Here is a 26,726-nt window from a genome sequence, read left to right as displayed (position 1 = left end):
AGCATCGCTAGAACTCGGGAGGCGGAGGTTGCAGTGAGCCAAGATGGCACCACTGCACTCCAGCCTGGCGAGTGTAAGATTCCGTCTGAAAAAAAACAGCACTTTGGGAGGCCGAGACGGGCGGATCACGAGGTCAGGAGATCGAGACCATCCTGGCTAACACGGCGAAACCCTGTCTCCACTAACAAATACAAAAAAAAAACTAGCCGGGCGAGGTGGCGGCGCCTGTAGTCCCAGCTGCTCGGGAGGCTGAGGCAGGAGAATGGCGTAAACCCGGGAGGCGGAGCTTGCAGTGAGCTGAGATCCGGCCACTGCACTCCAGCCTGGGTGACAGAGTGAGACTCCGTCTCAAAAAATAAATAAATAAATAAAATAAAATAAAATAAAATAAAAAAGAAAAAACACAACGCAGACCTCAAGCGGCTTCCACCAAGAACAAATCTCAGCCTCATGACCTACTGTCCCCACCCCGCCCAGCCCCTGGCCTCTGTGCCCTCAGCTTCTCCTATAGACCCAGGCCTCTGTCCTCTGCATCGGCTGTCACGCCTGCCAGGACTCTGCAAACTTCCAGCAAAGCAGGCCCATTCTCCTTCAGGTTCCAGGTTACTGTCACTTCTAGGAGGCAGCGCCGACCACCTGTCCCCAGACGTGGGCCCTCCTCTCACCCCGTCCTCATGGCCACAGTTCCCTCATTGACGTGGACAACACGTAGCCCACCACGTCATGCCCCCACTGCACCCCCTCGCCTCTGTTGCTCACGATTTATCCCAGATCCTCCAACAGACATGCAGGCCTCCAAGTGAGATGACACAGACACCTGTCGCCCCAGCCCCACCCAACCCACCACAAGGCACCCCGGGCGCCCCAGCCCCCACCCAACCCACCACAAGGCACCCCAGGCTTCAAATCAAGTTTAATAAATAAAACAGCAAGGGGGGGTTCAAGGCAGTTATCACTTCACAGTGTGGTCCTTGGTGGGGTGAGGGATGGTCGAGTCCAACTCGGAAAGGGGCTCGAGCACAAGAGGCTGGACGACGCCCGGGGCAGGGCGCGCCGCGGCCCACGGAGGACCCCACTCCAACGTGTAAACAGAAACAAACGGACAAGGGGCCGGGGAAGAGGGACCAGGACTCCAAGCCATCTTGCTGGGAAGCTTCCCACAGAAGGCAGGCCTGCAGGGCTGGGGAAACAGGCTGGAGTCTGGCCCCTGCATGGCCGGCAGGGCCAGCTCCTCTCGAGGCTCCCTGCCTTGGTACCAGGGGAGGACAGCAAAGGGGTCGTAAGTCACCTGTCTCCTCAAACCCACGCCTGGGGTTGCTGAGGGGCCCCCACCCCAACCGCTCAGGATCGGGAAGCAGGGACGGGGGGGAAGAGGCAGGTGGGGGTGTAAAGTGCGGCTTTTCCTGAAGTGGAGACAATGGGGTGGGAAGGGGAGGCCGGGGTGGGGGCCGGACAGCGAGGTATATGGCTCTGTGCCCCACGGGGTTGGCACTGAGTAGCAGCTGCCCACGACCCCCAGGGCTGGGGCAGCCCACGGCCCTGCCAGGTGTGGAGAGACAGAGCCAAGCAGGGAGTGGAGGGCGCCCCGGCGGAGGCTGCTGGTGCGGGGCGGGGCGTCCTGCCCGTCTCCCCGCAGGGGCAGTGACACCTTCCCTCGCCTCTGCTGGCTGGAAGGGACTAGGTGGCCGGCTCTGCCCTGCGTCCCAAAGGCCGGGTCTTTTCTGTCCACGGCTGCCTGACGGATCCCATGTGCAGGCAGCAGCCTGGACCCGGGTGGCAGTGCCGGGCGCTGACGGCGCTGTGTGTGGCTCTGCGTCCAGTCTGCATGGACGGGGCAAGGGCACACGGCCCAGCCACCTCACACCAGTCCTGACGTGTTCAGAAGCAGAGGAGGTGCCACCCCAAGGCCTGGGGCGGGGGAAGGGGTCAGGAAGACTGACAGAGGCGGGCCCAGCGGCAGTGCTAAGTCCAGTCTGGGCCGCATACGCCGCCCGCGGCCAGGAGTCAGCAGGTCATCACGTTGCAGCTGCAGGGAAGAGACCGAGAGAGACGCAGTGTCAGTGCGGCCCCACGTGCCTGCACAGCCCAGTGCTGAGCGCTGGACTCGAGACTCCCAGCCTCACCTCCCCGACAAAATACGGCAGCAGGGCCCGGGTGCTGGCGGGGGCTGGTGGCTGAAGCAGGGGTGGGAGAGCCTGGCACCTGCCCCCATTTGTGGAGAATGTGGACCACACAAATGTATTCTCCAGTCAGAAAATACATACAAGTCAAGAATAACCCTCAAGAAACGCCGGGTGCCGCTCGTGGCGCCGCACTGTCCTTGGGGCGAATGCCTCCCACTCTCCTCAGCGCAGCCTGAGGGCTGGGGGGACCGCACTCGAGTGTTGGGGAAGCTCCGGGCATGGGGTGGCACTCACTGTGACAGGGGCTCCGAGTGTAGCCCGGGGGCCGGGCACGTGGGGTGGGCGGCCAGGAAGGGGTTCACGTCCCCAATGCCAATGAGTCCAAACTCGGTGACCGACAAAGCCACCTGTGCAGGGGCCACAGTCCCCTCCGGGTCCCCACTCAGGTCCACACGGCTGGAGATGAGAGGCAGCTCCTCGGGCAGGGCGAAGTCCACAGCCAGCCTCGGACTGGCGTCTGCCTCCGGAGCGATGACAGCTGGCGGGTACGAGGCTGGGTCAGCCAGGGCTGGAGGCTGACGGGACAGGGGTCCGGCCGGGGGCTCGTCCAGCTGCTGGAAGGAACAGGGCCCTGGCTCCGAGGACAGGAGGCCATCAGAGGCCACTCCAGGCTCACCGAGACCACCGGCCGTGCCGTCCACACTCAGCGGGTCTGTGAAAGAGAACGCAACAGAGGGTGGGGCCGCCCACAGGCACCAGGCTGCAGCCATGCCACTCCCGTGCCAGCTCCTGCCAACCCTGCTGGGTCCAGCAAAGCCTGTGGATCCCTCCCCAAAAAAGCCTCCGCACAAATACAGAAGAAACCAGTTACTCGGAAATCTGTGAGCCCCCAAGGTTAAAGACCGCAGCTTTAGAAGGTCATAAAACCAACTGAGTGGGTCACAACCCACATCCTCAAAACCAGAGCAGAGTACAAGAGACAAGGGTGTAAGCAAGGCCTGGGCACTGCGAGGGTCAACACAGGGTCTGGGGAAGTTCTGTTCCCACACGCAGTGCTCAGGGCCTCACCACAGTTCCAGGAAGCAGCACAGGTGGACACCCGTGAGCAACCCAGCCACGGAAACCACCAGATGCTGGCAACGGGGCGACCCTCCTGGCCTCAACCATCTCAACGCAGAGCCAGAAGCAAAGGACCCTCCTGTGATGGCATCAGACACCGCGGGAAAACCCACCCGAGGCCCTGGTGTCCGTCACGGCCTCAGGTGCAAGAGGCTGGCGACGGCTCCGGACACCCTGCCCCTCCTGAGTGTCCTGGTGGCTGGGGCTAAGTCCCCACCCTGGGGCAGGCAGGCAGGCCCTCCCAGGAGACTAAGGCCTGTATGTACCCCAGCCTCAGCATGCGGGGCGCCCCAGGGGTGGGGCCACAGGCACCCCTCCAGCAAGCCCAGAGGGTAAGCGCAATCCCTGCCCTCCCTTCTCCCAGCGAGGTGCGCAGAGTGGCATCCACATGACCTGGCTGGCCCTCCACCACCCAGACGCCCACTCCTGGTGACGGCTGGCCCAGCACAGGGCACCAGCGAGGAGAGGCTCCACCTGGCCTCACTCACGGGCTCCAGACCCACGGTCGCCCCCAGGGCAGGAGACACTCCCCACGCCTCACCTGTGCGCATCCCAGTCAGGGTGTCCTGCTCCGGGCGCGGACGGCCAGGGCCATCGGGGTCACTGCCATCCAGGTCCTGGTCTGCGTCCCTGTGGGGAGAGGGCACCATGAGGGGCAGCAGAGAGGATGGAGGCCCCACCCAGGAGGTGCTGCCCAGGCGCCCATGTGCCCACCCCCGGTGGGGTGGCCGCCCATCGTTACTGCTGGGGAGCGCTGCACGCACGTGGTTCCGGACGGGACGTACTTCCTCCGGCCCAGCCGTGTCTGCTGGGCGAAGTAGTCGTAGCGCTCCGACTTCTTCCACAGGTAGTAGTACTCAACACACTCACCCACGGACCGTGTGCGCACCTGTGGGGAGGGGTCAGGCGCCATCTCTGTCCCCAGCTGCCCAGCCCCTGCCCTGCCCCACCATCCCAGGACGACTCCTGGGACTCTGGGACAGCACACAAGGGGCACAGCACCCACCACTCTCAGATAATGCAAGACGCCCTGACCCATGACCCTACTCAGGCCCACAGGCTATGCCCACCACAGGGAATGGGGGCTTGGAGCACCATGGCACTGCCTCCTGTTTCAAGCCCCCTCAGAAGCCCCAGCTCCTGGCTTGAGACCCCTCTTTCCCTTCCGTAGCATCAGCCACACAAACGGACCCTCCAGGCCCTGTCTACTGCTCGCCCACCCTATCCCAGACCATGAGCCCCAGGCTGGTCACATCCACCTCATGTGCCTGCTTCTCACAGGCCCGGGGTGGCAGTGGGAGTGACAACCCAGGGTCCACAGACTCCTGGACAGAGCCCCCGCCCCAGGAGGAAGAGGCACAAGCCTGCAGCGCCCAGAGCTCCAGAAACACGGCCCGGAGCTCCAGAAACTGACGGGCTCTGAGTGTAGCCCGGGAGCACCACACTCCGGCCACACCTCCCCTAGCTGTCTCCAATCAAAACACCACGTGGTGCTGGAGTCTGACAAGGACAGTCCACGGCTCCTGTGCACGGCACCGCGCAGTCACTCGAGCAACGTCCTGGGCCACACCACCAGCCCCAGGCAGGCACCTCCTCACTCCAGCCCTTCAGTGGAAGACATCGGCCCCAAATGGAGCACGGCCCCAGGACACAAGGCAGAAGCAAGGCTCAGCAGCGAGAAGGCCACAGCCCACTGGCCCTGAACGGGCTCAGTGCCCAACCGGGGCGTGGACAGAGGCGGAGAAGCCACTGCTCAGAGCCACGGGAAGGTTTTCAGCCACAGATGTCTGACTGCCAAGAGTCTGGCTTGCAAGTTATCACTCAAGAAGCCAGGGGGCAGAGGGCACTGCTGCAGACATGCAGAGACCCAGAGGATGTGGGGAAGGTCTAAGGGGGGCAGAAGACCCCGGCACTCGGCAGCACCTGCCTGCCGTGAGGGTTTGTCCCGGGTGGCAGAAGGACCTGGGTCCCTGGAGGAGGGAACAGGAGACCCCTGGTCCCCAGGTGTCAGGGGTTCTGCTGTGGGGTCAGTGCTGGACACTGAGACAGCAGGCTCTGCTCAGAGGACATAGACATGAAGATGAGGTGCCCAGGGCCCCGGGGTGGAACGTGAGGCAGAAACTACTGAGTTCAGCTTTTGGCACATTCTTTCCCAACACCAGAGCCTTGTTCTTGCGGGAACAGGAGGAAACTACAGAAGATAGCAATGGGCGTGCGGCGAGGAGGCGGCACGGGACACGGGACACGGGACACGGGACACAGGACACGGGACACGAGGCCCCCAGTCGGCCGTGTGCTGTATGCCCGCTGACCCTGAGCCCCTCCCCAGATCAAGAAGCCCCCTGGTGGAGCCTGGCAGGAGGAGGGCCGCGGAGCCCGCACCTTGTTGGCCTGGATCAGGTGAAAGTTCTTTCCGTGCACACGGAAGCCGTGCTCAAAGTTCCTGCACTCCTCTTCACTCCAAGCACAGAGCCCATCTGCAAAAACGGCCGGGGAGACTGGTCAGCAGCGCCCAGGGTGGGGCCGCCGCGGAAGAAGGCCCAGGCCGCTGCTCACCTCGGATCACCTTCACGTTGAACCGCAGCCTTCGCAGGGCCTCCTCCACATTGAAGTTGCATTTCACCAACTCGTACAGCGCCTGGGGAGAGGATGTGGTGGTTCCTCCCATGAGCGCAGCCCAGGAGCCAACAGCAAGAACTGTCTGTACCATCCAGGCAGTGGCAGCAAGGGCCGTCCACACCACCCTCCTGAGCATTGTCAGGGCCACCTACACCTCTATCCAGGGAGTGACATCGGGGTGTCTACATCCCCCGCAGAGATACCTGGAGGCGTCCACACCTCCTCCCTGATATGTGGTTTTAATTGGTCCCCTCCCAACCTGAGTAGCTGTTCCAGTGCCCAGGCCTCCGCACATCTGACCCCTGCCCTCCCTTCTGCCCTGCCTGGCCCCTGGAGGCACTGGGGTGTGAGCTCTGGCCCACGCCGCTGCAGCCCTCAGCCCCTCTGTCCCCGGCACGGCAGCCCCCACCTGCTCACTGTCTTTCACGGCTTCTCCCTCCGGGAGCTGAGGTCCGGCCATCTCCTGCCAACGCCGCTTCACCGCCCTGTACAGGAACTCCTCCACCTCCCTCTCGGGGAGGACGCTGGGGTCCCAGAGCAGCTGGTCTTCATTCTCGTAGACTGCACAAGCAGAGGGCAAAGGTCACGTTGCAGGAACCCAATGTGCACCCACACACGCCAGGACACGCGGAGCCGCCAGCTCAGCCCCTGTGACAGGGAAGAGGCACTGTCCCGGCCCTCCCCTTCCCAAGCCCCGGGCCGCCATCGCTGTGCTCCTCCTGGGCTCGGTGCTGCTGTGCTGGATTCGACCACCCAGTGGGTCCAGGGCAGGCTCCGGGCGCCGGACACAGGCCCGGGTCCCACGAGCGCGGGCGGGAGCCGTGAGCGGCCAGCAGGGGGCGCCCGACCCAGCCGAGGGCTCAGAGGAAGCTGCGGGCGCCCCGATCGGGGCAGGGGAACCCCGAGCAGGACTCTGCAGACGGGGCTGTGGGCAGTGAGCCCAGGGAGGCGAGGCTGGCTTCAGGCTGCACAGCTACAACAGCCACGGAAACGCGGAGGCCTGAGGGAGCCGCAGGAGACCCGACGCTGGATGAAGGCCGCTGAGACCTGGGTCCCACGGACAAGCGGCGGCCCCCACAGACTGCTGCGCTCTAAGCCCGGGACCTGAAGAGCCATGGCCAGAAGCTGCATCACCGCTGGGGAGACGTCCTGCCCCAGGAGCTGGTGCCGGTGGCGGATGTGCCCATGGAGGGAGGAAAAGTCCACAACCTCAGAGGCAATCGGCTTTCAGCACAGGGAGGGACGTGGCCTCCAGCTGTGGGGAGGGATGTGACTGGGGACAAAGCAGGGAGAGCTCAGGGCCAGGTCTGGCAAGGCTCAAGTGCCAGCACCTCTCGATTATCCAGGAAAGAGGCACAGAAACCCAAGCAAAGCCAACCAACAAATAAAAACCAGACAAAATCAGCGCACAGGAAGAAAAGTGAAAAACGCACTGGGGAAAACAGCTCCCCACGGGAGAGTCTCCACGGCCGGGAGCTGACGCGGAAACTAGCTCCAGGTGGCTGCTGTGCCCCACCAAGTGGGGGCCTCTGCTGGTCCCCACGGCCCCCATGAGGACAACGGGCAGACACCACAGCCACCCTTCTCCGTCTCCACAGGCAACACCTGAGCCCTGCTTGGACCGAGGTGGTCTCCCAGAGAAGAGCAGACCATCTCTCATGGTCTATCATCACCCACCCTCACGTGAAGGGTGAAACACGGGAGAAAAACCTTCACTGGATGTGAGGACTCAGGCCTGATCCCAGCACTTTGGAAGGCTGAAGTGGGAGGATCGGTTGAGGCCAGTTTGAGACCAGCACACTCCATCTTTACAAAAAATTTCTAAAGTAGCCAGGCATGGTGGCACGTCTGTATTCCCAGCTAAAGTGGGATGAGGCTAAGGTGAGATTGAGCCCAGGAGGTCGAGGCTGCAATGAGCCATGATTGCGCCACTGCACTCCAGCCTCGGCAACAGAGCAAGCACCTGTCTCAGAATAAAACAAGAAAACAAGGCTGGGCGCAGTGGCTCACGCCTGTAATCCCAGCACTCTGGGAGGCTGAGGCGGGCGATCACCTGAGGTCAGGAGTTGGAGACCAGCCTGGCAAACATGATGAAACCCCATCTCTACTAAAAATACAAAAATGAGCCGGGCGTGGTGGTGGGTGCCTGTAAATTAGTTACTCAGGAGGCTGAGGCAGGAGAACTGCTTGAACCTGGGAGGCGGAGGTTACAGTGAGCCAAGATCGTGCCACTGCTCTCCAGCCTGGGCGACAAGAGCCTCAGACTCCATCTCAAACAAACAAAACAAGAAAACATGAGACACCAACACAGGTCTCCACACAGCTGGTGTTCTCAGTCAGCAGACAAAGACTTCCGTCTCACTAGGATTACCACATTAAGGAAATGGACAAAAAGCCAGAGGGCCTCAGCAGAGACTTGAAATTGATAGAAAAGAATCTCGGCCGGGCGCGGTGGCTCAAGCCTGTAATCCAGCACTTTGGGAGGCCGAGACGGGCGGATCACGAGGTCAGGAGATCGAGACCATCCTGGCTAACACGGTGAAACCCCGTCTCTACTAAAAAATACAAAAAACTAGCTGGGCGAGGTGGCGGGCGCCTGTAGTCCCAGCTACTCGGGAGGCTGAGGCAGGAGAATGGCGTAAACCCGGGAGGCAGAGCTTACAGTGAGCTGAGATCCGGCCACTGTACTCCAGCCTGGGCGACAGAGCGAGACTCCGTCTCAAAAAAAAAAAAAAAAAAAAAAAAAAAAAAAAAAAAAAGAATCTCAAGGACCTTCCAGGACTGGAAAATACAATACCCGAATGGAGCCACTGAACCGCTTTTTCACCAGCTGCCTCAACACAGCACAAAGCAGAATCAGTGGAATGTTTAGAAACCGAAACGGAAGTCTAAAGAGAAAGAACACAGCTTAGGATGAGACAGTTAAGCAACCTCTAAGATACGTGTAAATGAGTCGCAGAAAAAGGAAAGAATGAGGCAGCACAAAATCTGAAGAGATAATAGCCAACAAGTCTTCAAAACTGATGACTGATACCAACCCACAGAGCCAGGAAACTCAGGATAAACACAAGCACACACAAAGATGTGTGCACAGGCACATCAGAGTCAAACTGGTAAAAAATAAAATACGATAAAAGGAAGGGAAAGGAAACAAATCTTAGGAGAGAAAAAGGGCAGATGATTTCAAAGGAAACAGGAAGACCGTCCTCTGACTTCTTACCAGAAACGACGACAGCCAAAAAGCAATGGAATGAAACTGTTCAAGTGTTGAAAGAAAAAAACCCTGCAAACCTAGAAAAATATGCCCGTGAAAATATTCTTTAAAGAACGAAAGCAAAAATCCACTTTTCAGACAAAAAAATGCAGAAAGAGCACAAGAGCTATTACAAAGGAAGTTCTTTGGGCTGAAGGAAACGATCCCAAATGGAAGTTGGAGGAAATACGTGGATAAATACAAAGAATGTTCACTGTTTAAAACAACAATGTTATAATCTTGTGATATGTAGATTTTTTTTTGTTTTTGGAGATGGAGTCTCGCTCTTGCCCAGGCTGGAGTGCAGTGGCCGGATCTCAGCTCACTGCAACCTCCGTCTCCCAGGTTCACGCCATTCTCCTGCCTCAGCCTCCTGAGTAGCTGGGACTACAGGCGCCGCCACCTCGCCCGGCTAATTTTTGTATTTTCAGTAGAGACGGGGTTTCACCATGTTGGCCAGGCTGGTCTCAAACTCCTGACCTCAGGCAGTCTGCCCACCTCGGCCTCCCAAAGTGTTGGGATTCCAGGCGTGAGCCACCGCACCCAGCCGATACGTAGAATTAATAATAGCACAAAAGTCAGGGGACAGGTAAACTGAGTTAAACTGTTTCGTGCATTGTAGAGGAAATGGAACGTACTTATTTAAAGCTATGAGGCCCAGTGTGGTGGCTCATGCCTGTAATGTCAGCACTTTGGGAGGCTGAGGTCACTGGAGGTCAGGAGTTCAAGATCAGCATGGCCAACACAGTGAAACCTCATCTCTACTAAAAATACAAAAATTAGCTGGGGATGGTGGCACATGCCTGTAGTCTCAGATACTCGGGAGGCTGAGGCAGGAGAATCGCTTGAGCCCAGGAGGCGGAGGTTGCAGTGAGTCGAGATCACACCACTACACTCCAGCCTGGGCGACAGAGCAAGACTCCACCTCAAAAAAAAAGTAGACTGTGATAAGTCAATAATTCATATTGTAACCTCTAGGATAAGCACTAAAACTAAAACTTATAAGCTGAAACAGGAGGACAAAATAAAGCTATTTAATCCAAAAGAAGATATAAAAAAGTTAAAAAACAAAGAACAGGCCAGGTGCAGTGACTCACGCCTGTAATCCCAGCACATTGGGACCGAGGTGGGCAGGTCACTTGAGGTCTAGAAATTGAGACCAGCCTGGCCAACATGGTGAAACGCCATCTCTACTAAAAATACAAAAATTAGCTGGGCATGGTGGCGGGCGCCTGTAACCGCAGCTACTTGGGAGGCTGAGGTGGAAGAATTGCTTGAACCAGGGAGGTGGCGGCTGCAGTGAGTGGAGATTACGCCACTGCACTCGAGACTCCGCCTCAAAAAACAAGATCTAAACATGTGCCATTTACAGAAAATACACTTCAAATATAGGAATCTAGAATGGTAAAACAAATGGGAAAAAACCACACAAACACTAAACCAACAAAAAGCTGCCGTGGCCACACTGAAGGCAGATAAAGCACTTATTTTCAGTAAGAAGTATCACTACAGACATGTCACAATCATAAAAGACACAATTCAACACGAAGACAAAGCAATCTTCATGTGTGTATGCGCCTAATAACAAAGCTGCAAAGTGAAGTAGAAATGGACAGAATTAAAAAGGGGAAATAGACGATCCACAACCAGAGGTCACTAACAATCTTTCTGCAAATAGAACAAGCAGCCAAAAAAACTAAGTGAGAATACAGATGATGTGAACAATTACCCAATGGATCCATGGGAAATACGCGGAAAACTGCACCCAACAACTGCACAACGCACGTTCCTTCCAGACACGGAAAGCATTTTCCAAGATAGATCAAATACTGGTCACAAAGCAAGGTGTAATCAATTTCAAAGAACTGAAATCACAGAGTATGTTTTCTGACCACAGTGCAATTCAATTAAAAATCAGTAAAAGAGCCTGGCGCAGTGGCTCATGCCTGTAATCCCAGCACTTTGGGAGGCCGAGGCGGGTGGATCACCTGAGGTCTGGAGTTCGAGACCAGGCTGGCCAACATAGTGAAACCCCATCTCTACTAAAAATACAAAAATTAGCCGGGCGCAGTGGCAGGTGCCTGTAATCCCAGCTACTCAGGAAGCTGTGGCAGGAGAATCTCTTGAATCCGGGAGGCGGAGTTTCCTGTGAGTCAAAATTGCACCACTGCACTCCAGCCTGGGCAACAGAGTGAGACCCTGTCACACAAAAAAAGTAAAAACCAGAAATCCAGCAATAGAGAGACATGAACAAGGCTAAAGTTAGTTCTTTGTAAAGAGTAATACAATTGATAAAACTCTTTTTTTGTTTTTGTTTTTTTCTGAGATGGAATCTCGCTCTGTCGCCCAGGCTGGAGTGCAATGGCGTGATCTCGGCTCACTGCAACCTCCGCCTCCCAGGTTCAAGTGATTCTCCTGCCTCAGCCTCCTGAGTAGCTGGGATTACAGGTGCGCACTAATTTTGTATTTTACAAAATTTTACATGCTCAGCTAATTTTGTATTTTAGTAGAGAGAGGGTTTCACCATGTTGGTCAGGGTGGTCTCGAACTCCTGACCTCGTGATCCACCCGCCTCAGCCTCCCAAAGTGCTGGGATTACAGGCGTGGGCCACCACTCCCAGCCTCTTACGTCTTAAAGAATAATTCCTCCAGAGGTTAGGAAAAAGGCACACTTCCAAACACATTCATGAAAGCAGCATAACTCTGGTACCAAAACCAGACATGGACAAATAAAAATAAAAGGACAGGCCAGTACCTCCATGAACATACATGCAAAAATCATAAATGTAAGCACATCACACTGAGGAAGGAAGGCATTCAATACCTATGTGCTGATTTCCGTTAATCCAGGTGCTCACGGCGAGCATGTCATCACTGCCCCAGGGAAATACAGCATTTTCATCCACCAGTCAATACATAAACTCGTTTCCGACGTCCACTCGAAGGTGCCTAGTGCAGGCTGGGTGCAGTGGCTCATAAGAGTAACCCCAGCACTCCGGGGGGCCGAGGCGGAAAAATCACTTGGGGCCAGGAGTCTGAGACCAGCCTGGGCAACAAGATGAAACCTGGTCTCTACACAATACACATACACAAACTTGTCTGGTGTGTGGTGGCGCAAATCTGTCGCCCCAGCTACTCAGGAGACTGCAGCACGAGAATCACTTGAGCCTGGGAACAGAGGCTGCAGTGAGCCAAGATCGCACCAGGGCACTCCAGCCTGGGTGACAGAGCAAGACTCTGTCTAAAAAATAAACAGATAAATAAATAAATTAAATTTAAAAAATAGATAAATAAAATTTAAATTAAAAAAAGATACATAAATAACATTTAAATTTTAAAAACTGTGTTATTGCAGGGGTTCCCAACCCCCAGACCACAGACCACTACTGGTCCACAGCCTGGTAGGAACTGGCCGTACAGCAGGAGGCGAGCAGCAGGCAAGCAGGTGAGCGGCGGGCGAGCGGGAGGTGAGCGGCGGGAGAGCCAGCATCACTGCCTGACCTCCACCTCCTGTCCGATCAGTGGTGGCATTAGATCCTCACAGGAGCGCAAATCCCACTGAGAACTGCACATGCCAGGGATGCAGGCTGCACACTCCTTATGAGAATCTAATGCCTCATGATCTGAACTGGAATGGCTTCCTCCTGAAACCACGCCCCCTACTCCACCATCCGCGGAAAAACTGTCTTCCACGAAACCAGTCCCTGGTGCCAAACAAGGATGGGGACCACCGTCTCACTGAATCTACCTGACGGATTCACTCACGCTGAATCCACGGCCAGCAGTAGCAGAGCTCACGCCTGAGTGGAGTTCCTCGAATTTTCTCTGAAAGGCACATCATAGCCTTCTTCCACTTAGGAACACCAGACAGAACGTCGGCACCACATTTAGGTGCCATGTTAAACCGTAAATTCGCCCACAGAAAGCACAACGATGTGGAAAATGGCATTAAGCACACAGCAGGAAAGGCGCTTGCTCACGGTAAAAGAACTGAGAGACAAGACAGAGCAGCACCTCGTCCCACCTCGGCTGGAAATGCACGCAGGTAACTCACCTTCGCTGCCACTCTACACACATCTGCCGGCACCTGACCATGAAGGTGTTGCGAGTTTTGAGGTTTCAAATACATTTTAGCAAGTTGGCAATTCCCCAGTACAGAATCGACAAATAATGAGGACTGAGTGCACGTGATCCACAAACACAAGAGAGAACACTTCATGGCCAGGCAGCGCGTTTATTCCACCGTGCAGTTAATTTAACGTTTGAAAATCAAGGTATGGGCCAGGCATGGTGGCTCACGCCTGTAATCCCAGCACTTTGGGAGGCCGAGGTGGGTGCGTCACCTGAGCTCGGGAGTTTGAGACCAGCTTGGCTAACATGGTGAAACCCCATCTCTGCTAAAAATACAAAAATTAGCCAGGCGTGGTGGCTGGCACCTGTAATTCCAGTTACTCGGGAGGCTGAGGCAGGAGAACTGCTTGAGCCCAGGAGGCACAGGTTGCAGTGAGCTGAGATTGCACCACTGCACTCCAGCCTGGGCAACCGAGCAAGACTCCACCTCAAAAAAAAAAGAAGATTAACACTTGTCGGTTGCCAAAAAAGTAAGTTTTAATCTTATAACTTACACAGATATGTGGCCGGGCGCGGTGGCTCATGCCTGTAATCCCAGCACTTTGGGAGGCCGAGGCAGGAGGATCACCTGAGGTCAGGAGTTCGAGACCAGCCTGACCAACATGGAGAAACCCCATCTCTACTAAAAATACAAAATTAGACGAGTGTGGTGGTGCATGCCTGTAATACCAGCTACTCAGGAGACTGAGGCAGGAGAATCGCTTAAACCTGGGAGACAGAGGTTGCAGTGAGCTCAGATCACACCATTGCATTCCAGCTGGGGCAACAAGAGCGAAACTCTGCCTCAAAAAAATAAATAAATAAGTAACTGATGTAGATATGCAATGAAAACTTACAAAGTTGGAAGACCTGCACCACCTTGGACTTCCTTGTAACCTGTAATAACCGAGACGATGGCGACGACTCGGGGTGAGATAAGAAACACCTTACAGGCACCTGATTTATCACAAACGCATCACTGCAACTCAGTGGGGGAGAGAATGGACTTTTGTTGTTTTTATTTTTGAGACGGAGTCTTGCTCTGTCGCTCCAGCAGGAGTTCAGTGGTGTGACCTCAGTTCACCGCAACCTCCGCCTCCCAGGTTCAAGCGATTCTCCTGTCTCAGCTTCCTAAGTAGCTGGGATTACAGGTGTGCATCACCACTCCCAGCTAATTTTTGTATTTTTAGTAGAGACAAGGTTTTGCCATGTTGGCCAGGCTGGTTTCAAACTCCTGACCTCGGGTGATCCACATGCCTCAGCCTCCGAAAGTGCTGGGATTACAGGCGTGAGGCCCCGTGCCCAGCCATGGTCTTTTCAATATACGGTGCTAGAGCAACTGCACAGCCACATGGAAAAAAATACCTAACCCTAACCCATACTTCACACCACCTCATGCCACACGCCAAAATTTATTTACTTTTTATTTTTTTGAGACAGTCTCGCTCTGTGGCCCAGGCTGGAGTGCAGTGGTGCAATCTCAGTTCACTGTAACCACTGCCTCGCAGTTCAAGAAATCCTCCTACCTCCGTCTCCCAATGGGATTACAGGCGCCTGCCACCACGCCCGGCTAATTTTTGTATTTTCAGTAGAGACAGGGTTTCACCACGTTGGCCAGGCTGGTCTCAATCTGCTGACCTCAAGTAATCTTCCTGCCCTGGCCTCCCAAAGTGCTGGAATTACACGTGTGAGCCACCCGCCCGGCCACCATGCACCAAAATTTAAACTAAGTTGGATTACAGCTTTAAATGTGAAAGGAAAAACAATAAATCTTCTAGAAGGAAACATGGAAGAATATTGTCAAGAGCCTGAGGATAAGCAAACACTCCTTAAATAGAACACACATTATTATTCAAATAAAGATTGGTAAGTTGAACGATATTAAAATTAAAGACATCACTGAGAGTCAATGGGCAAGCCCCAAGCCGGAGAACACAGGAGCAGTGCCCCGCAAGACTGGCTTCCAGAACCCGTGAACGACTACAAATCCAAAAGAGAAAAACACCAAAACGGGGAAAGCTTTGAGCAGAGAAAGAGAGAACATCCAAACAGCCAGGACCCCGGCGGGAAATGCCAATTAAAGCCACAATGGAGCAAGAGTCCGTATCCACCAGGAGGGCTGAAACTCAGGCAAATTCACCCTCGGGGGCAAACACCGAGAATGTGGAGCGACTCCCACAAATCACCAGTGAGAAACTCAAGCGCGACCCTAAGCACACACCTACCACACAACTCCCCGCTGTCCGTCAAGTACCGAGTGTCTGTGTCCACTAACAACGCACACGAGGGCGTTCACAGCCCACAACTGAATCAACGACGACCGCAGCCCACGGCAGAAAGCGGGGGTAAATGTGGTATCCAAACCAAGGACCACGATGCCACACACACGACACACACAACCACGGCACCCAAACCAAGGACCAGGAGGCACTACACAAGACACAACCACGCAGACGACTCGAATGACAGACATCATCACAACGCAATACACAAGACACACACAACCACGGCACCCAAACCAAGGACCAGGAGGCAATACACAAGACACAATCACGCAGACGACTCGCATGACAGACATCATCACAACGCGAATAACACAAGACAACACACAACCACGGCCCACCCAAACCAAGAACTAGCGCCAACGCCAGGAGGCGCAATACACAAGACACAATCACGCAGACGGACTTCGCCATGACACAGGCATTATTACCGAGGTGGGGAGGGGCAGCTGGCATCCCACGGCGACGAAGAAGTTCTGGCTGCTGCCGAACATTGGCCCGAACAGGGCACCCTCACGGTGGGGGGTGAGTCAGAGTGGGGAAAGGGCCCTGATGACAGACTCCAAGGCCAAGGACTCTGGGTAAGGGTCCCATGTGTCCCCTCTGACCCTGCCTTCTGGACGTCCCAGCAGCTTGGCTGCGCCTTCCTGGCTCCATCCTCTTCTCACACAGGGCACCTCCCACCAGCCCCAGGAGGATGGCTTCTCTTCACGGAGGGTCCCCGTCTCCCTGGACTCGGCACTCCTGCTGCACCTGCCTATCCCTTCCCACCGCCAGTCTCAACCACTGAATCACCTTGGAGAAGGTTCCTGAGCTAGGAGCACCGGCCCAGGGCCTGTGAGGGCTCCAGGGCAAGACAAACGAGACCCAAGTCAATGGGCACGTGACCCATGCCTTGAAGGGGCAAGAGCGGCTCGGTTCTGAACTCTAGTGGGAAAGAGACAAAGATCAAGTCCAGGAAAGGGAGTGCCCTGAAGAGGAGCGGAGCAGGCAGGGGTGTACCGCAACACCCGGCAGGTCTCTCTGGAGAACTGTCTAACCTGGCACAGAGCCATCGAACGCAGCAGCCCTGGCTGGGGGGAGATGGCTGGAGTCAAGGGCGGGGCAGGGCTGGCTCAGGGGCAGGATGGGCTGCTGAGGGTCTGGCGGTGCAGGGTGACGAAAGCAGACTCTGAGAGAGGGACCGAGCTGGGCAGGGGCAGGCAGCGACAGGCCCACTGCAGCCAAGAGAGCCTCCCACCTCCTCCAGCCACAGGCTCAGCTGCCCCAGTGAGCGATGCAGGGCGGGGACCTGACAAGACTGTTCGAGGATCCGACGTCCAGCCAGGCCACTCCCCGGCAGAAGTGGGTTTCGCCTCCTCTCCCCAGGCCCTACTTACTCTTCTCACAGTGCCGGTTCAAGTGCAGGTTGCTGAGGTCAGCTTGGAACTGAGGTCCCACCATGATCTCCTGCAAAGCAAGGGCCTGGGAATCAGGACACTGAGGAGCATGCAAGCCAGGCGGGAGGCTGGCTGCAGCGTGCTGTGGCGGGTTTAGGTGGAGGGGCCGCTGCCCAGACCCCAGACCCATCTGTGCAGTCTACCTGCTGATGCCCAGTTCTGGGGTCTGAGGGTGGGAGGCAGAGGCCTGGGTTATGTGAGGAGGCTGTGTCCTGACGCCCGGCCTGGCAGAGACCCAGACAGGATGTCGGAGGACAATCACTCTGGGTCAGCAGCAGGGACCCAGGCTCCAGTCCAAAGCACCTGTGGCCGGTACCAGCCCACCTGGGGGTTGAGCAGCACATCCTCTGAGAAGAGGCACAAACCCAGGGAGAGGGCTCAGCAGGACCCAGCTTCGGTTACTGTGGCTGGGACGGCAGGCTGGGGACGCGGCAGAGCTACAGCCGGGATGCCAGGCTGGGGAGACAGCAGAGCCACGGCCGGCATGCCAGGCTGGGGACACGGCAGAGCCACGGCTGGGATGCCAGGCTGGGGACACGGAACAGCCACGGCCGGGATGCCAGGTTGGAGACAGGGAAGAGCCACGCACCTTCTTACATTTGTTGGCAGGAAGAGAGTCCTCCTCGGTGTCGGAGGAGGCAGAAGAGCCAGGCTCTTTGTCTTCATCAGCCAGGAAATGAGCTTTGGGAAAACAGAGGCAGGTCCCCCAGGGTCCTGCAGCCCGTACAACCCCGCCTCTGGGCAAAGACCCTCCACTCCCACTCTCCATCCACCTGATCCCCAGGCCGTGACCCTCTCCCTGGCCAGACACTGGATACACAGATGGGCACAGGACCCAGGACCCAGGATGCACCTTTGAAGAAAGAGGCCTTCCCTTCTAGGCGGCTGCTGCACCGCTGGGCCCCGAGCCCTCAGTTCCCAGGAAAGCCAACACAGAGGCTTGTGAGGGAGGACGGTTCTGGGGATGCTGTCCCTGGATCTGCTAGGGGAACCAACACGTTCCCTGATTGTTTACACCGAATCGCTCCGAAAGTCCAGGCTCACTGGCCAGCGTAGGGGGTAACAAAGCACCCCCAGGGCTACTGACACTTCCCACCAGGCAGATGCCCTCATCTGTGATGAGCTCTTGGCCTGTGTCAGCCCAAGGACCCTTCATCAAGCATCACGACTGCCTGGCAGCGGGCCTGGCTGCGGTGGAGGATGGGGACAGAGTCACCTACATCCGCTCCGGTGAGGGAAGAGGTCGGAGGCCTCGTGGGAGGTCACAGACGGGGTGAGGTCGTCAGCAGATGACTGTGTCTCTTCCTCTTCTTCCCCTGAAAGCAAATCCTTTGCTATTTGTTCCTTTAAAAAAAAAAAAGTAAAGAACATTTTAAGTTTAACAATCTCGCAATATCACTAACGATAACAACAATGAAGACACGGGGAGCGCCTGAGGCTCCCGCGGGGCCGCTGTTCCCGTTCTGCAGATGAGGAACGGAGGTGGAGGTGGAGGTACCGCCGAGGGTGCAGAGCATCGGGGGAGCAGGGACGGGACGGGGACACGCGCGAGCCCACCCCCAGTCACCAGAGCCGGGGACGGTGAGAGCTGCCACGGGGCATGTGCCCAGAATGCGTGGCTCTTTCTCTGCCTGTGCATTTGGTTTTAACCTTCTGCAATGCAGCCCTCCCCTGCTCCCAACACCCAACCCTCAACCTGTGACCTCTGGGTATGGAATGGCAGAAAGACTAGTCCTGGGCAGGCCCCGATGTGCCCCTCCACCCACCCAAGCCAGAATGACTTGTGGCCCAGGGTTAAGGCTAGGGTCCAGCCCCATGCCCGTGGCCATTCCAGCCCGGGGGAGGGGTCACAGGTAGCTACATTCTACTTGTTCTGGGGGCCTTTGTGCCTCCTCCCACTGAACACCCCCCTGCAGAGAGGCAGCCCCAGGCCCCCCCACCTTCTGCTGGGGGCCAGTTCCGGGAAGGGCACTCACTCACCTTGTCCAGGGTCATGTCCGGGAGGTCAGGGGCCACGTCCCCACCCTCACTCTCCCGGTCTGAAATGGGGTCTGATGCCTCGTAGCCATAGAGTGCGAGCAGCTCATCGAAGGGCATGTCGTTGCTCTGAGTTGGGGAAGGGAACAGGGCCCCATCAGGAGGGACTGCTCTGGGGTTCTTGTCCCCGTCCTCTTGCCTGAGCCTCGTTGGCCACAACCAGGGCCACTCTGTCACACCCACAGCAACTCCCCGCATGGCAGCACTCTCCAGCCAGACCTCAGGCCCAGTCTTTCATCCAAGAGCTCCTTCACAATCCCTCAGAGAGGCACCAGAGCCGAGGGGTCACCGGCCGGGGAAGAGGGCACCACCCTGCCCACAATGCCTCCTTGCACAGGGTGAATTACAGGAATACAAGGATGGTGCGACACCTGGCAATTTACTGTTGTAACTCCACACCAATATATCAAAAGTGAAAAAAGGTATCTGAAAAGGCATTTGGTAAAATCCAACATCTATTCCTGATTTAAAAAAAAAAAAAGAACCCTCAGAAAACTACATAAATAGGCCAGACACAGTGGCTCACACCTGCAATCCCAGTATTTTGGGACACCAAGGCAGGCGGATCACTTAAGGCCAGGAGTTCGAGACCAGCCTGGGGAACATGGCAAAACCGTCTCTACTAAAAATACAAAAATTAGCTGTGCTTGGTGGCGCCTGCCTGTAGTCTCAGCTACTTGGGAGGCTGAAGCATGAGAATCACTTGTACTCGGAAGGTGGAGGGTGCAGTGAGCCAAGATCACACCACTGCACTCCAGCCGGGGTGGCAAAGTGAGAATCTGCCTCAAAATAAAAAATAAAAAAGAAGAAACACTGTTGTGATGCTCTGAGCCAACGCAACATGACAAGTAGCAGCAAAATAAGGTGTGTAATTCCTGGGAAGGAAGAGATACGAACTATCAAAGTCATTCTCTCCACCGTTGCTTTCAAATCCTTCTGTCCCCCCTCGTGTGAGCCTCTACTCTAGAGGCTAGTCCTGCCGACTCAGACTCTACCCTGACCCCTGTGGGTCACACATCCAGCTTCCAACTTCCTGAACACTCCCTCTCATTCTCTCAGGATGTCAGTACTGGCCTCCCCTTCACCCCAGCTCCTGCCCAGACTCATCCTGGGGGCTTCAAGTCCACATAGAAATCTCCTGGCCTAGCTGGGCGCGGTGGCTCAAACCTGTAATCCCAGCACTTTGGGAGGCCGAGGCGGACAGATCACAAGCTGAGGAGATCAAGACAATCCTGACTAACACGGCGAAACCCCGTCTCTACTAAAAATACAAAAAATTAGCTGGGCGTGGTGGCGGCGCCTGTAGTCCCAGTAACTCAGGAGACTGAGGCAGGAGAATGGTGTAAACCCGGGAGGCAGAGCTTGCAGTGAGCAGAGATCGTGCCACTGCACTCCAGCCTGGGCGACAGAGCCAGACTCCATCTCAAAAAAAAAAAAAAGAAAGAAAAGAAAAGAAACAAACTTCCCAGCCGAGTCCCAGCCCTTCCCCAGGTGGAACATCTGTACCGAGTCCCCTTTTGTTCTCTCACAGGACCCCGTGGACAGAACAGATTCTGTATGCCCATGACCTTATGCAGGCGGGAAGGCTGACACAGTGGTCCAGAGGCCCTTGGGTTGCCTGGACCTCTCCAGAGTAGCCCGAGGTGAAGCCCCTTTCCTAAGAACACTCAGCCGTGATTTCCGTTTTTGGCTTCATTGATGCCTGCACTGATGGTGCAGCATCGAGAGCCGGGAAGGGCCCAGTGCCCTGTGGAAGCCGCGGCTGGTGCTCCCCCTGCTCACAAGTCACTGCTGTCACATTCCTCACAGACCAAAAGCAAACACCCAGCTTCACTTCAGAAGATGCTGGATGGACAGCCGGGCACGGTGGCTCAAGTCTGTCATCCCAGCACTTTGGGAGGCCGAGGCACGTGGATCACAAGATCAGGAGTTCGAGACCAGCCTGGTCAACATGGAGAAACCCTGTCTCTACCACAAATACAAAAATTAGCCAGGCGTGGTGGTGGGTTGCCATAATCCCAGCTACTCGGGAGGCTGAGGGAGGAGAATCACTTGAACCTGGGAAGCAGAGTTTGTAGTGAGCCGAGATCACGCCACTGCACTCCAGCCTGGGTGACGAGAGCAAGACTCCATCTCAAAAAACAATAAAAGAAGGTGCTGGACAAAGTGAGTACTTTGTTAGGTCTCATCCTGCGCAGATGTTTCCACGTGCTGTGAGGGTGTGGGAAGCATGAAGCATGCACCTGCTGCATACCAAAGTGAGGTGGTTCCTTCATGGAGCCACATGCATGGAATGAGGGGTGAGGCGAAGAGGCTGTTCCTGGTCGTTTCACCTCAAAGAATGCTGGCCAACGACAGTCGCTGAGACAGACCTCAAAGAATGCTGGCCAACGACAGTCGCTGAGACAGACCTCAAAGAATGCTGGCCAACTACAGTCGCTGAGACAGGCACCTGGCAGGCACTGCCTTGCATGCAAGCCAGGGGGGCTGTTACTTCAAAGGAAACAGCTGACCGTAACTGCTGCAGGTAAAACTCAAGATTTTGAAAAACTTAGGTTTGACAACATGAACTTGCCAACTTTCCAATATTTAAAAAACTTGTGATAAGGCTGGTGGTGGTATTAACTGTTACAGTCAACCTTAACCCCCCAACATGACTATATTTGGAGACAGGGCCTTTACAGAGGTAATCAAGGTTTGACGAGGCCATGAGGGTGGGGCCCTGATCCAACAGGATTAGTGTCCTTTTAAGAAAAACACCGGAGGGCTCCCTCTTGTTCTCTGTCCACCCTGTGAGGACACAGCGAGCCAGCAAGAGCCAGCACCAGAACCCACTCAGTCGGACCCTGGTCATGGACTTTTCTGCCTCTTGAACGATGAGGTTCACTGATACGGTCTCAGATTCCACAGCTACTCTCTACAAAACTCCCACTTGATGAGTTCGGCTGTAGCATCAAAGAAGAATACCCACAATTATCTGAAAAGCTGTTAAATACTCTGACCTTTTTCAACAACAGATCTGAGGCTACATTTGTACTTCAACCATAACAGCCTATCACAACAGATTAATGTCTCCCTTAAAAGACAGAAACTGGCCGGACATGGCTCCTGCCTGTAATCCAAGCATTTTGGGAGGCTGAGGCGGCAGGATCACTTTGAGGTCAGGAGTTCGAGACCAGCCTGGCCAACATGGTAAAACCTCATCTCTACTAAAACTACAAGTTAGCCAGGCGTGGTGGAGGGCACCTGTAGTCCCAGCTACTCGGGAGGCTGAGGCAGGAGAATCACTTGAACCCAGGAGGCAGAGGTTGCAGTGAGCCGAGACGGCGCCACTGTACTCCAGTCTGGGCAACAGAGCGAGACTCTGTCAGAAACTGGGTCAGGTACAGCGGCTCACACCTACAGGCAGAAAAACTGCTTCAGGCCAAGAGTTCAAGACCAGCCCTAGCAACACAGCAAGAACTCTACAAAAAAAATAAAATAAAAAAGTTGTTGAGGTATGGTGGCATGCGACTATAGTCCCAGCTACTCAGGAGGCTGAGGCAGGAGGATCCCTTGAGCCCAGGAGTTCGAGGCTGCCGTAAACTATGATTGCACCACTGCACTCCAACCTAGGCAACAGAGTGAGATCCTGTCTCAAAAAAATAAGTTTTTTAAAGACAGAAGCTTGGCCGGGTGCGGTGGTTCACGTCTGTAATTCAGCACTTTGGGAGGCCGAGGTGGGCGGATCATGAGGTCAAGAGTTTGGGACCAGCCTGGCCAACATGGTGAAACCCCGTCTCTACTAAAAATACAAAAATTTGCCGAGCATGGTGGCGCACACCTGTGGTCCCAGCCACTCGGGAGGCTGAGGCAGGAGAATCGCTTGAGCCCAGGAGGCGGAGGATGCAGTGAGCCGAGATCGCGCCAACTACACTCCAGCCTGTGAAACACAGCAAGACCCCAACTCATAAAAAAAGGACAGAAGTTGGATTTTTACATNTTTTTTGAGACGGACTCTTGCTGTGTCGCCCAGGCTGGAGTGCAGTGGCACACAATCTCAGCTCACTGTAAGCTCTGCCTCCTGGGGTTCACGCCATTCTCCCACCTCAGCCTCCCGAGTAGCTGGGAATACAGGTACCCACCATCACGCCCGGCTAATTTTGTTTTCGTATTTTTAGTAGAGACGGGGTTTCACCATGTTAGCCAGGATGGTCTCAATCTCCTGACCTTGTGATCTGCCCACCTCGGCATCCCAAAGTGCTGGGATTACAGGCGTGAGCCACTGCGTTCAGCCTAGTTTTTTTTTGAGATGGAGTCTCACTCTGTCACCCAGGCTGGAGTGCAGTGGCCAGATCTCAGCTCACTGCAAGCTCCGCCTCCCCATTCTCCTGCCTCAGCCTCCCGAGTAGCTGGGACTACAGATGCCCCCCAACCATGCCTGGCTAATTCTTTGTATTTTTAGTAGAGTCGGGGTTTCACCACGTTGGCCAGGATGGTCTCGATCTCCCGCCCTCGTGATCCACCCGCCTCAGCCTCCCAAAGTGCTGGGATTACAGGCGTGAGCCACTGCGCCCAGCCCGAAACTCCCAATAATTTTTAAGAGTACAAAGTGGGTTCTGAGACCAGAAGATTTGAGAGCAGTTGGCTTAATCCCTCACCACTGTACCGCTCAGACAGCCCCATGAAGGACCTGGTCTCCACTGAATTTCAGCTCCTAGGACAGCATCTGGCACTTTGCAAAAAGACGTACAATTTAGCACTTACCAATGTGGAATCTAAGCTGCACAAAAACTGTGAGGCTTACCCCGGAGGGCTCCACCCAACACAGGGGCGGGATCACCTTGGCCAAGTACCTGGGAGATGAAGTCCTTCTCCAGCTCCTCCTTGGGCTTCTCTGGGCACCTCGAGGCCTCCTCGCACTCTCCCTGAACACTGTAGTTCTGTGACAGGATCTCTGCGAGGTTGAACTGATGGTCTCCAGAGCCCATGGACACCACTGGGGAGAAGACAGCAGCCCAGGTGAGAACTTTGCCTCACCTGTCCCGACCATCCTGCCGAGACTACGGACACCTGGGGTAGGAGAAGCCCGAGGGATGAGGCCCTCTGCACGCTGCCAGGATCAGCCTCCCGTGAGGGGACCCAACAGGACACCCCACGACGGACGCACACAGGAGCACGGCTGGTGAGCTGCACACAGATTCCAAGGATTTTTTTTGGGGGGGCGGGGGGGTCTCTTTCTGAGAGACTGCTTGTCTTCCTGAACAGAGAAGCCTGCGAGGGTTTGGGGAGCAAGTGGACTAGAAAGAGACCAACATCTGTCTCATTAGGGTGGAAGGAGCAGCAGGACTCAGTGGAGCTGGGTTCACATCGGGCTCCATGACTCCTCACGCAGGGTGATGCTGAGCCCTCACCTGCATAGCTCAGTACAGCATCAAGGAGCATGCAGGGACAGCACCAATGGGGCCTCGACAACGCCAGTCCCTTATGCTCCATCTGCAGGGCCACATAAAGCAGACATGCGAGGTACACGGCCCAACAGACGGCCGCTGTCGTCAGACCCAGGGTTTGCCCAGAACAACAGGGGTGTGTCACCGTTCCTCAGCAAGGTTAGTCTCCAACTAGGCAAACTTTTAAGCAAACAAAGGAACAGGCTGGGGCTCAATCAATCCAGACAAGGAGCAGTGTAGCCCAAGGCTGGGAGCCTGAGGGCCTGGGAGCCCAGGGCAGGAGGCCTCTAGGGCAGCCACACAGCCTGCATGGCTGGGCACACAGGTGTGCACCACACACAGCCCATGCACAGAACATGCCGCTGCGGGGCACACAGGACCCTGGGCGGCAGGCACCTCGCTGGAGTGAGGGAATGACCTGGAGCTGCCTGGGTGCGCCCGGACCCTCAGTGGCCACCGCGTCCTTGGAGGAGCCATGTGAGGGAAAACGGGGACGGCGCTGCCTTCTTTGAGGACTGGGGTGGAGACCAGTTTGATACCGGAAAGAGATGCAGCCCTACATCCGGCCCACAGAAGGAGCCCAGCCAGGGCAAGAAAGAACAGTCACAGAGACCCCTGCCCTACAGCGCCAACTCCTCCCCACGGGCCCAACACAGGTGGCCAGGAGGCGGGCATGGGACCTTGATGCCCACTGGGCAAGCAGCAGCACAGGACAGTGCAAGGAACCCGGGGTGCTGCCTGTCTCGCCACCCTCCACCTTCTCAGCCCCGGCTCCCTCAGCAAGCCACCCCTTCCCAACACCCTGGCAAGATGAAGCAGCCCTCAGCTTGGTGCAGCTGTGTGCCTGGGACCTCTGCTGGGGGTGCTGCCTGGGCTCCCTGCCCCTGCTAAAGAACAGGAAGATGGAGTCCTGACCACTCTGCCCCACAGCTCCATCTGAACGGGTGGGAGCTGGGACACCCTGGACTCTGGACGCCAGTGTGCTGGTCCACAGTTCAGCCAGACCCAGCAGGTATTCTGTCTCTCACAGCCACAAATGCCTCGGCGGACTGAGCAGGGGGAGGAGGAAGGAAGGTACCTGCTGTTGTCTGCAAGCCAGGCTCCCCAGGGCACAGGCTGTGCTCGAGGCAGGAGACCACGCGAGGACTCTGCCTCCCCAGCGAGGAGGCCTGCGAAGGAAGAGAGGCAGGGTTAGCTCGGCTGGCCCAAAACCTGCTGCTGGACATCACAGTGCGGCAGCCAAGAGCAAGCGCTGGTCAGAGCCCAGTCCCCGGTGACCCAGGGAAGCGGCTTTGTTTTCGCCTCTGAGGGCTGGGGGGCACTAAGGGCAGCACACGCGTGTGGCGGCCACTCGTCCCGTCTCCCACCAAGGACCACGCACGGGGTGGAGGCGTTCTCGCCCAGGGCAGGACACACATCATGTGACACTGAAAACTGCCCTCACACAGGCCTACGGTCCTGACCCATGCTGCAACCTGGACGAAGCTCAAGAACAGCATGCACTGGAGGGAAGCCAGACACCAGCGGCCACAGCGGAGGGTCCATTGATACAAAACATCCAGAACAGGCCGATCCACGGACAGAAAGGACAGGGAGAGAGCCAGCGGGAGCGTGACTCTGCCAACGGGGACGGGGCTTCTTCTGGGGATGACGGAATGTTTCAGAATCAGATAGAGGGGATGGCTGCAGGGCCATGAATACACTAAAATCAATGAATTATAAACTTTAAAATGGGTATACTTTATAGTTTGTCAATCACCTCAATTTTTTTTATAAAAGGCAAACAAAACCATTATAAGTTACCACTATCACAATGTTCAATATCTTTCTTTTTTTTCTCTTTGAGACAGAGCCTCGCTCTGTCACCCAGGCTGGAATGCTGTGGCGCCATCTCAGCTCACTGCAACCTCCGCCTCCCGGGTTCAGGTGATTCTCCTGTCTCAGCCTCCCGAGTAGCTGGGACTACAGGTGCCCGCCACCTCGCCCGGCTAGTTTCTGTATTTTTACTACAGACGGGGTTTCACCATGTTGCCCAGGCTGGTCTCAAACTCCTGACCTCGTGATCCACCCGCTTCGGCCTCCCAAAGTGCTGGGATGACAGGTGTGAGCCACCACAAGAAGCCACGATCTCTCTCATGTACATAAACACAGAAACTCTCAACAACATACTAGCACACTGAGCCCTACCACATCTAAAGAGGCTTGCAAGCCGTGACCAAGTAAGATTCATCGCAGGGAGGCGAGGTCGATTTCACATCCACAAGTCAGTTAATTAATAACATCATGTCAATAAAATAAAGACCAAAGCACAGGAT

At 55.9% G+C, this 26,726-nt stretch overlaps 1 protein-coding gene across 2 annotated transcripts; it reads right to left on the bottom strand.

Moving 5' to 3' along the window:
* Positions 1–895: 895 nt before the first annotated feature.
* Positions 896–26,232, bottom strand: MIER2 (MIER family member 2). 2 transcript variants are annotated; one of them, XM_017875378.1, is made up of 13 exons: positions 25,490–26,232; positions 23,818–23,960; positions 18,926–19,051; positions 18,166–18,289; positions 17,535–17,626; positions 16,886–16,955; positions 6,271–6,422; positions 5,799–5,880; positions 5,625–5,719; positions 4,028–4,131; positions 3,784–3,872; positions 2,418–2,835; positions 896–2,026 (listed from the first exon to the last, which is right to left on the bottom strand). In XM_017875378.1, the coding sequence occupies exons 1-13, from the start codon at positions 25,635–25,637 to the stop codon at positions 2,005–2,007; spliced, it is 1,665 nt and encodes a 554-aa protein (XP_017730867.1). In that variant the 5' UTR covers positions 25,638–26,232; the 3' UTR covers positions 896–2,004. The 2 variants fall into 2 exon arrangements, with proteins under 2 accessions (XP_017730867.1, XP_017730866.1); XM_017875377.1 differs by having other exon boundaries at positions 4,007–4,131; positions 25,490–26,228.
* Positions 26,233–26,726: the final 494 nt, after the last annotated feature.

This window comes from Rhinopithecus bieti, unplaced genomic scaffold, assembly GCF_001698545.2.
Source record: "Rhinopithecus bieti isolate Rb0 unplaced genomic scaffold, ASM169854v2 scaffold_10175, whole genome shotgun sequence".
In the NCBI taxonomy this organism is placed as follows: domain Eukaryota; kingdom Metazoa; phylum Chordata; class Mammalia; order Primates; family Cercopithecidae; genus Rhinopithecus; species Rhinopithecus bieti.
Note: the sequence above shows the minus strand (reverse complement) of the source record. Positions and strands in the feature narration are given on the sequence as shown.

Coding starts and splice junctions, on each gene's coding strand:
- MIER2 (XM_017875377.1), bottom strand. CDS start 25,637: ATGTCCAGCAGCAGGTTTTGGGCCAGCCGAGCTAACCCTGCCTCTCTT. Junction 5,881..6,270: donor CCGTGAAAGACAGTGAGCAG/GTGGGGGCTGCC, acceptor TCCTCTCCCCAG/GCGCTGTACGAGTTGGTGAA. Junction 5,720..5,798: donor CAACGTGAAGGTGATCCGAG/GTGAGCAGCGGC, acceptor CCGTTTTTGCAG/ATGGGCTCTGTGCTTGGAGT.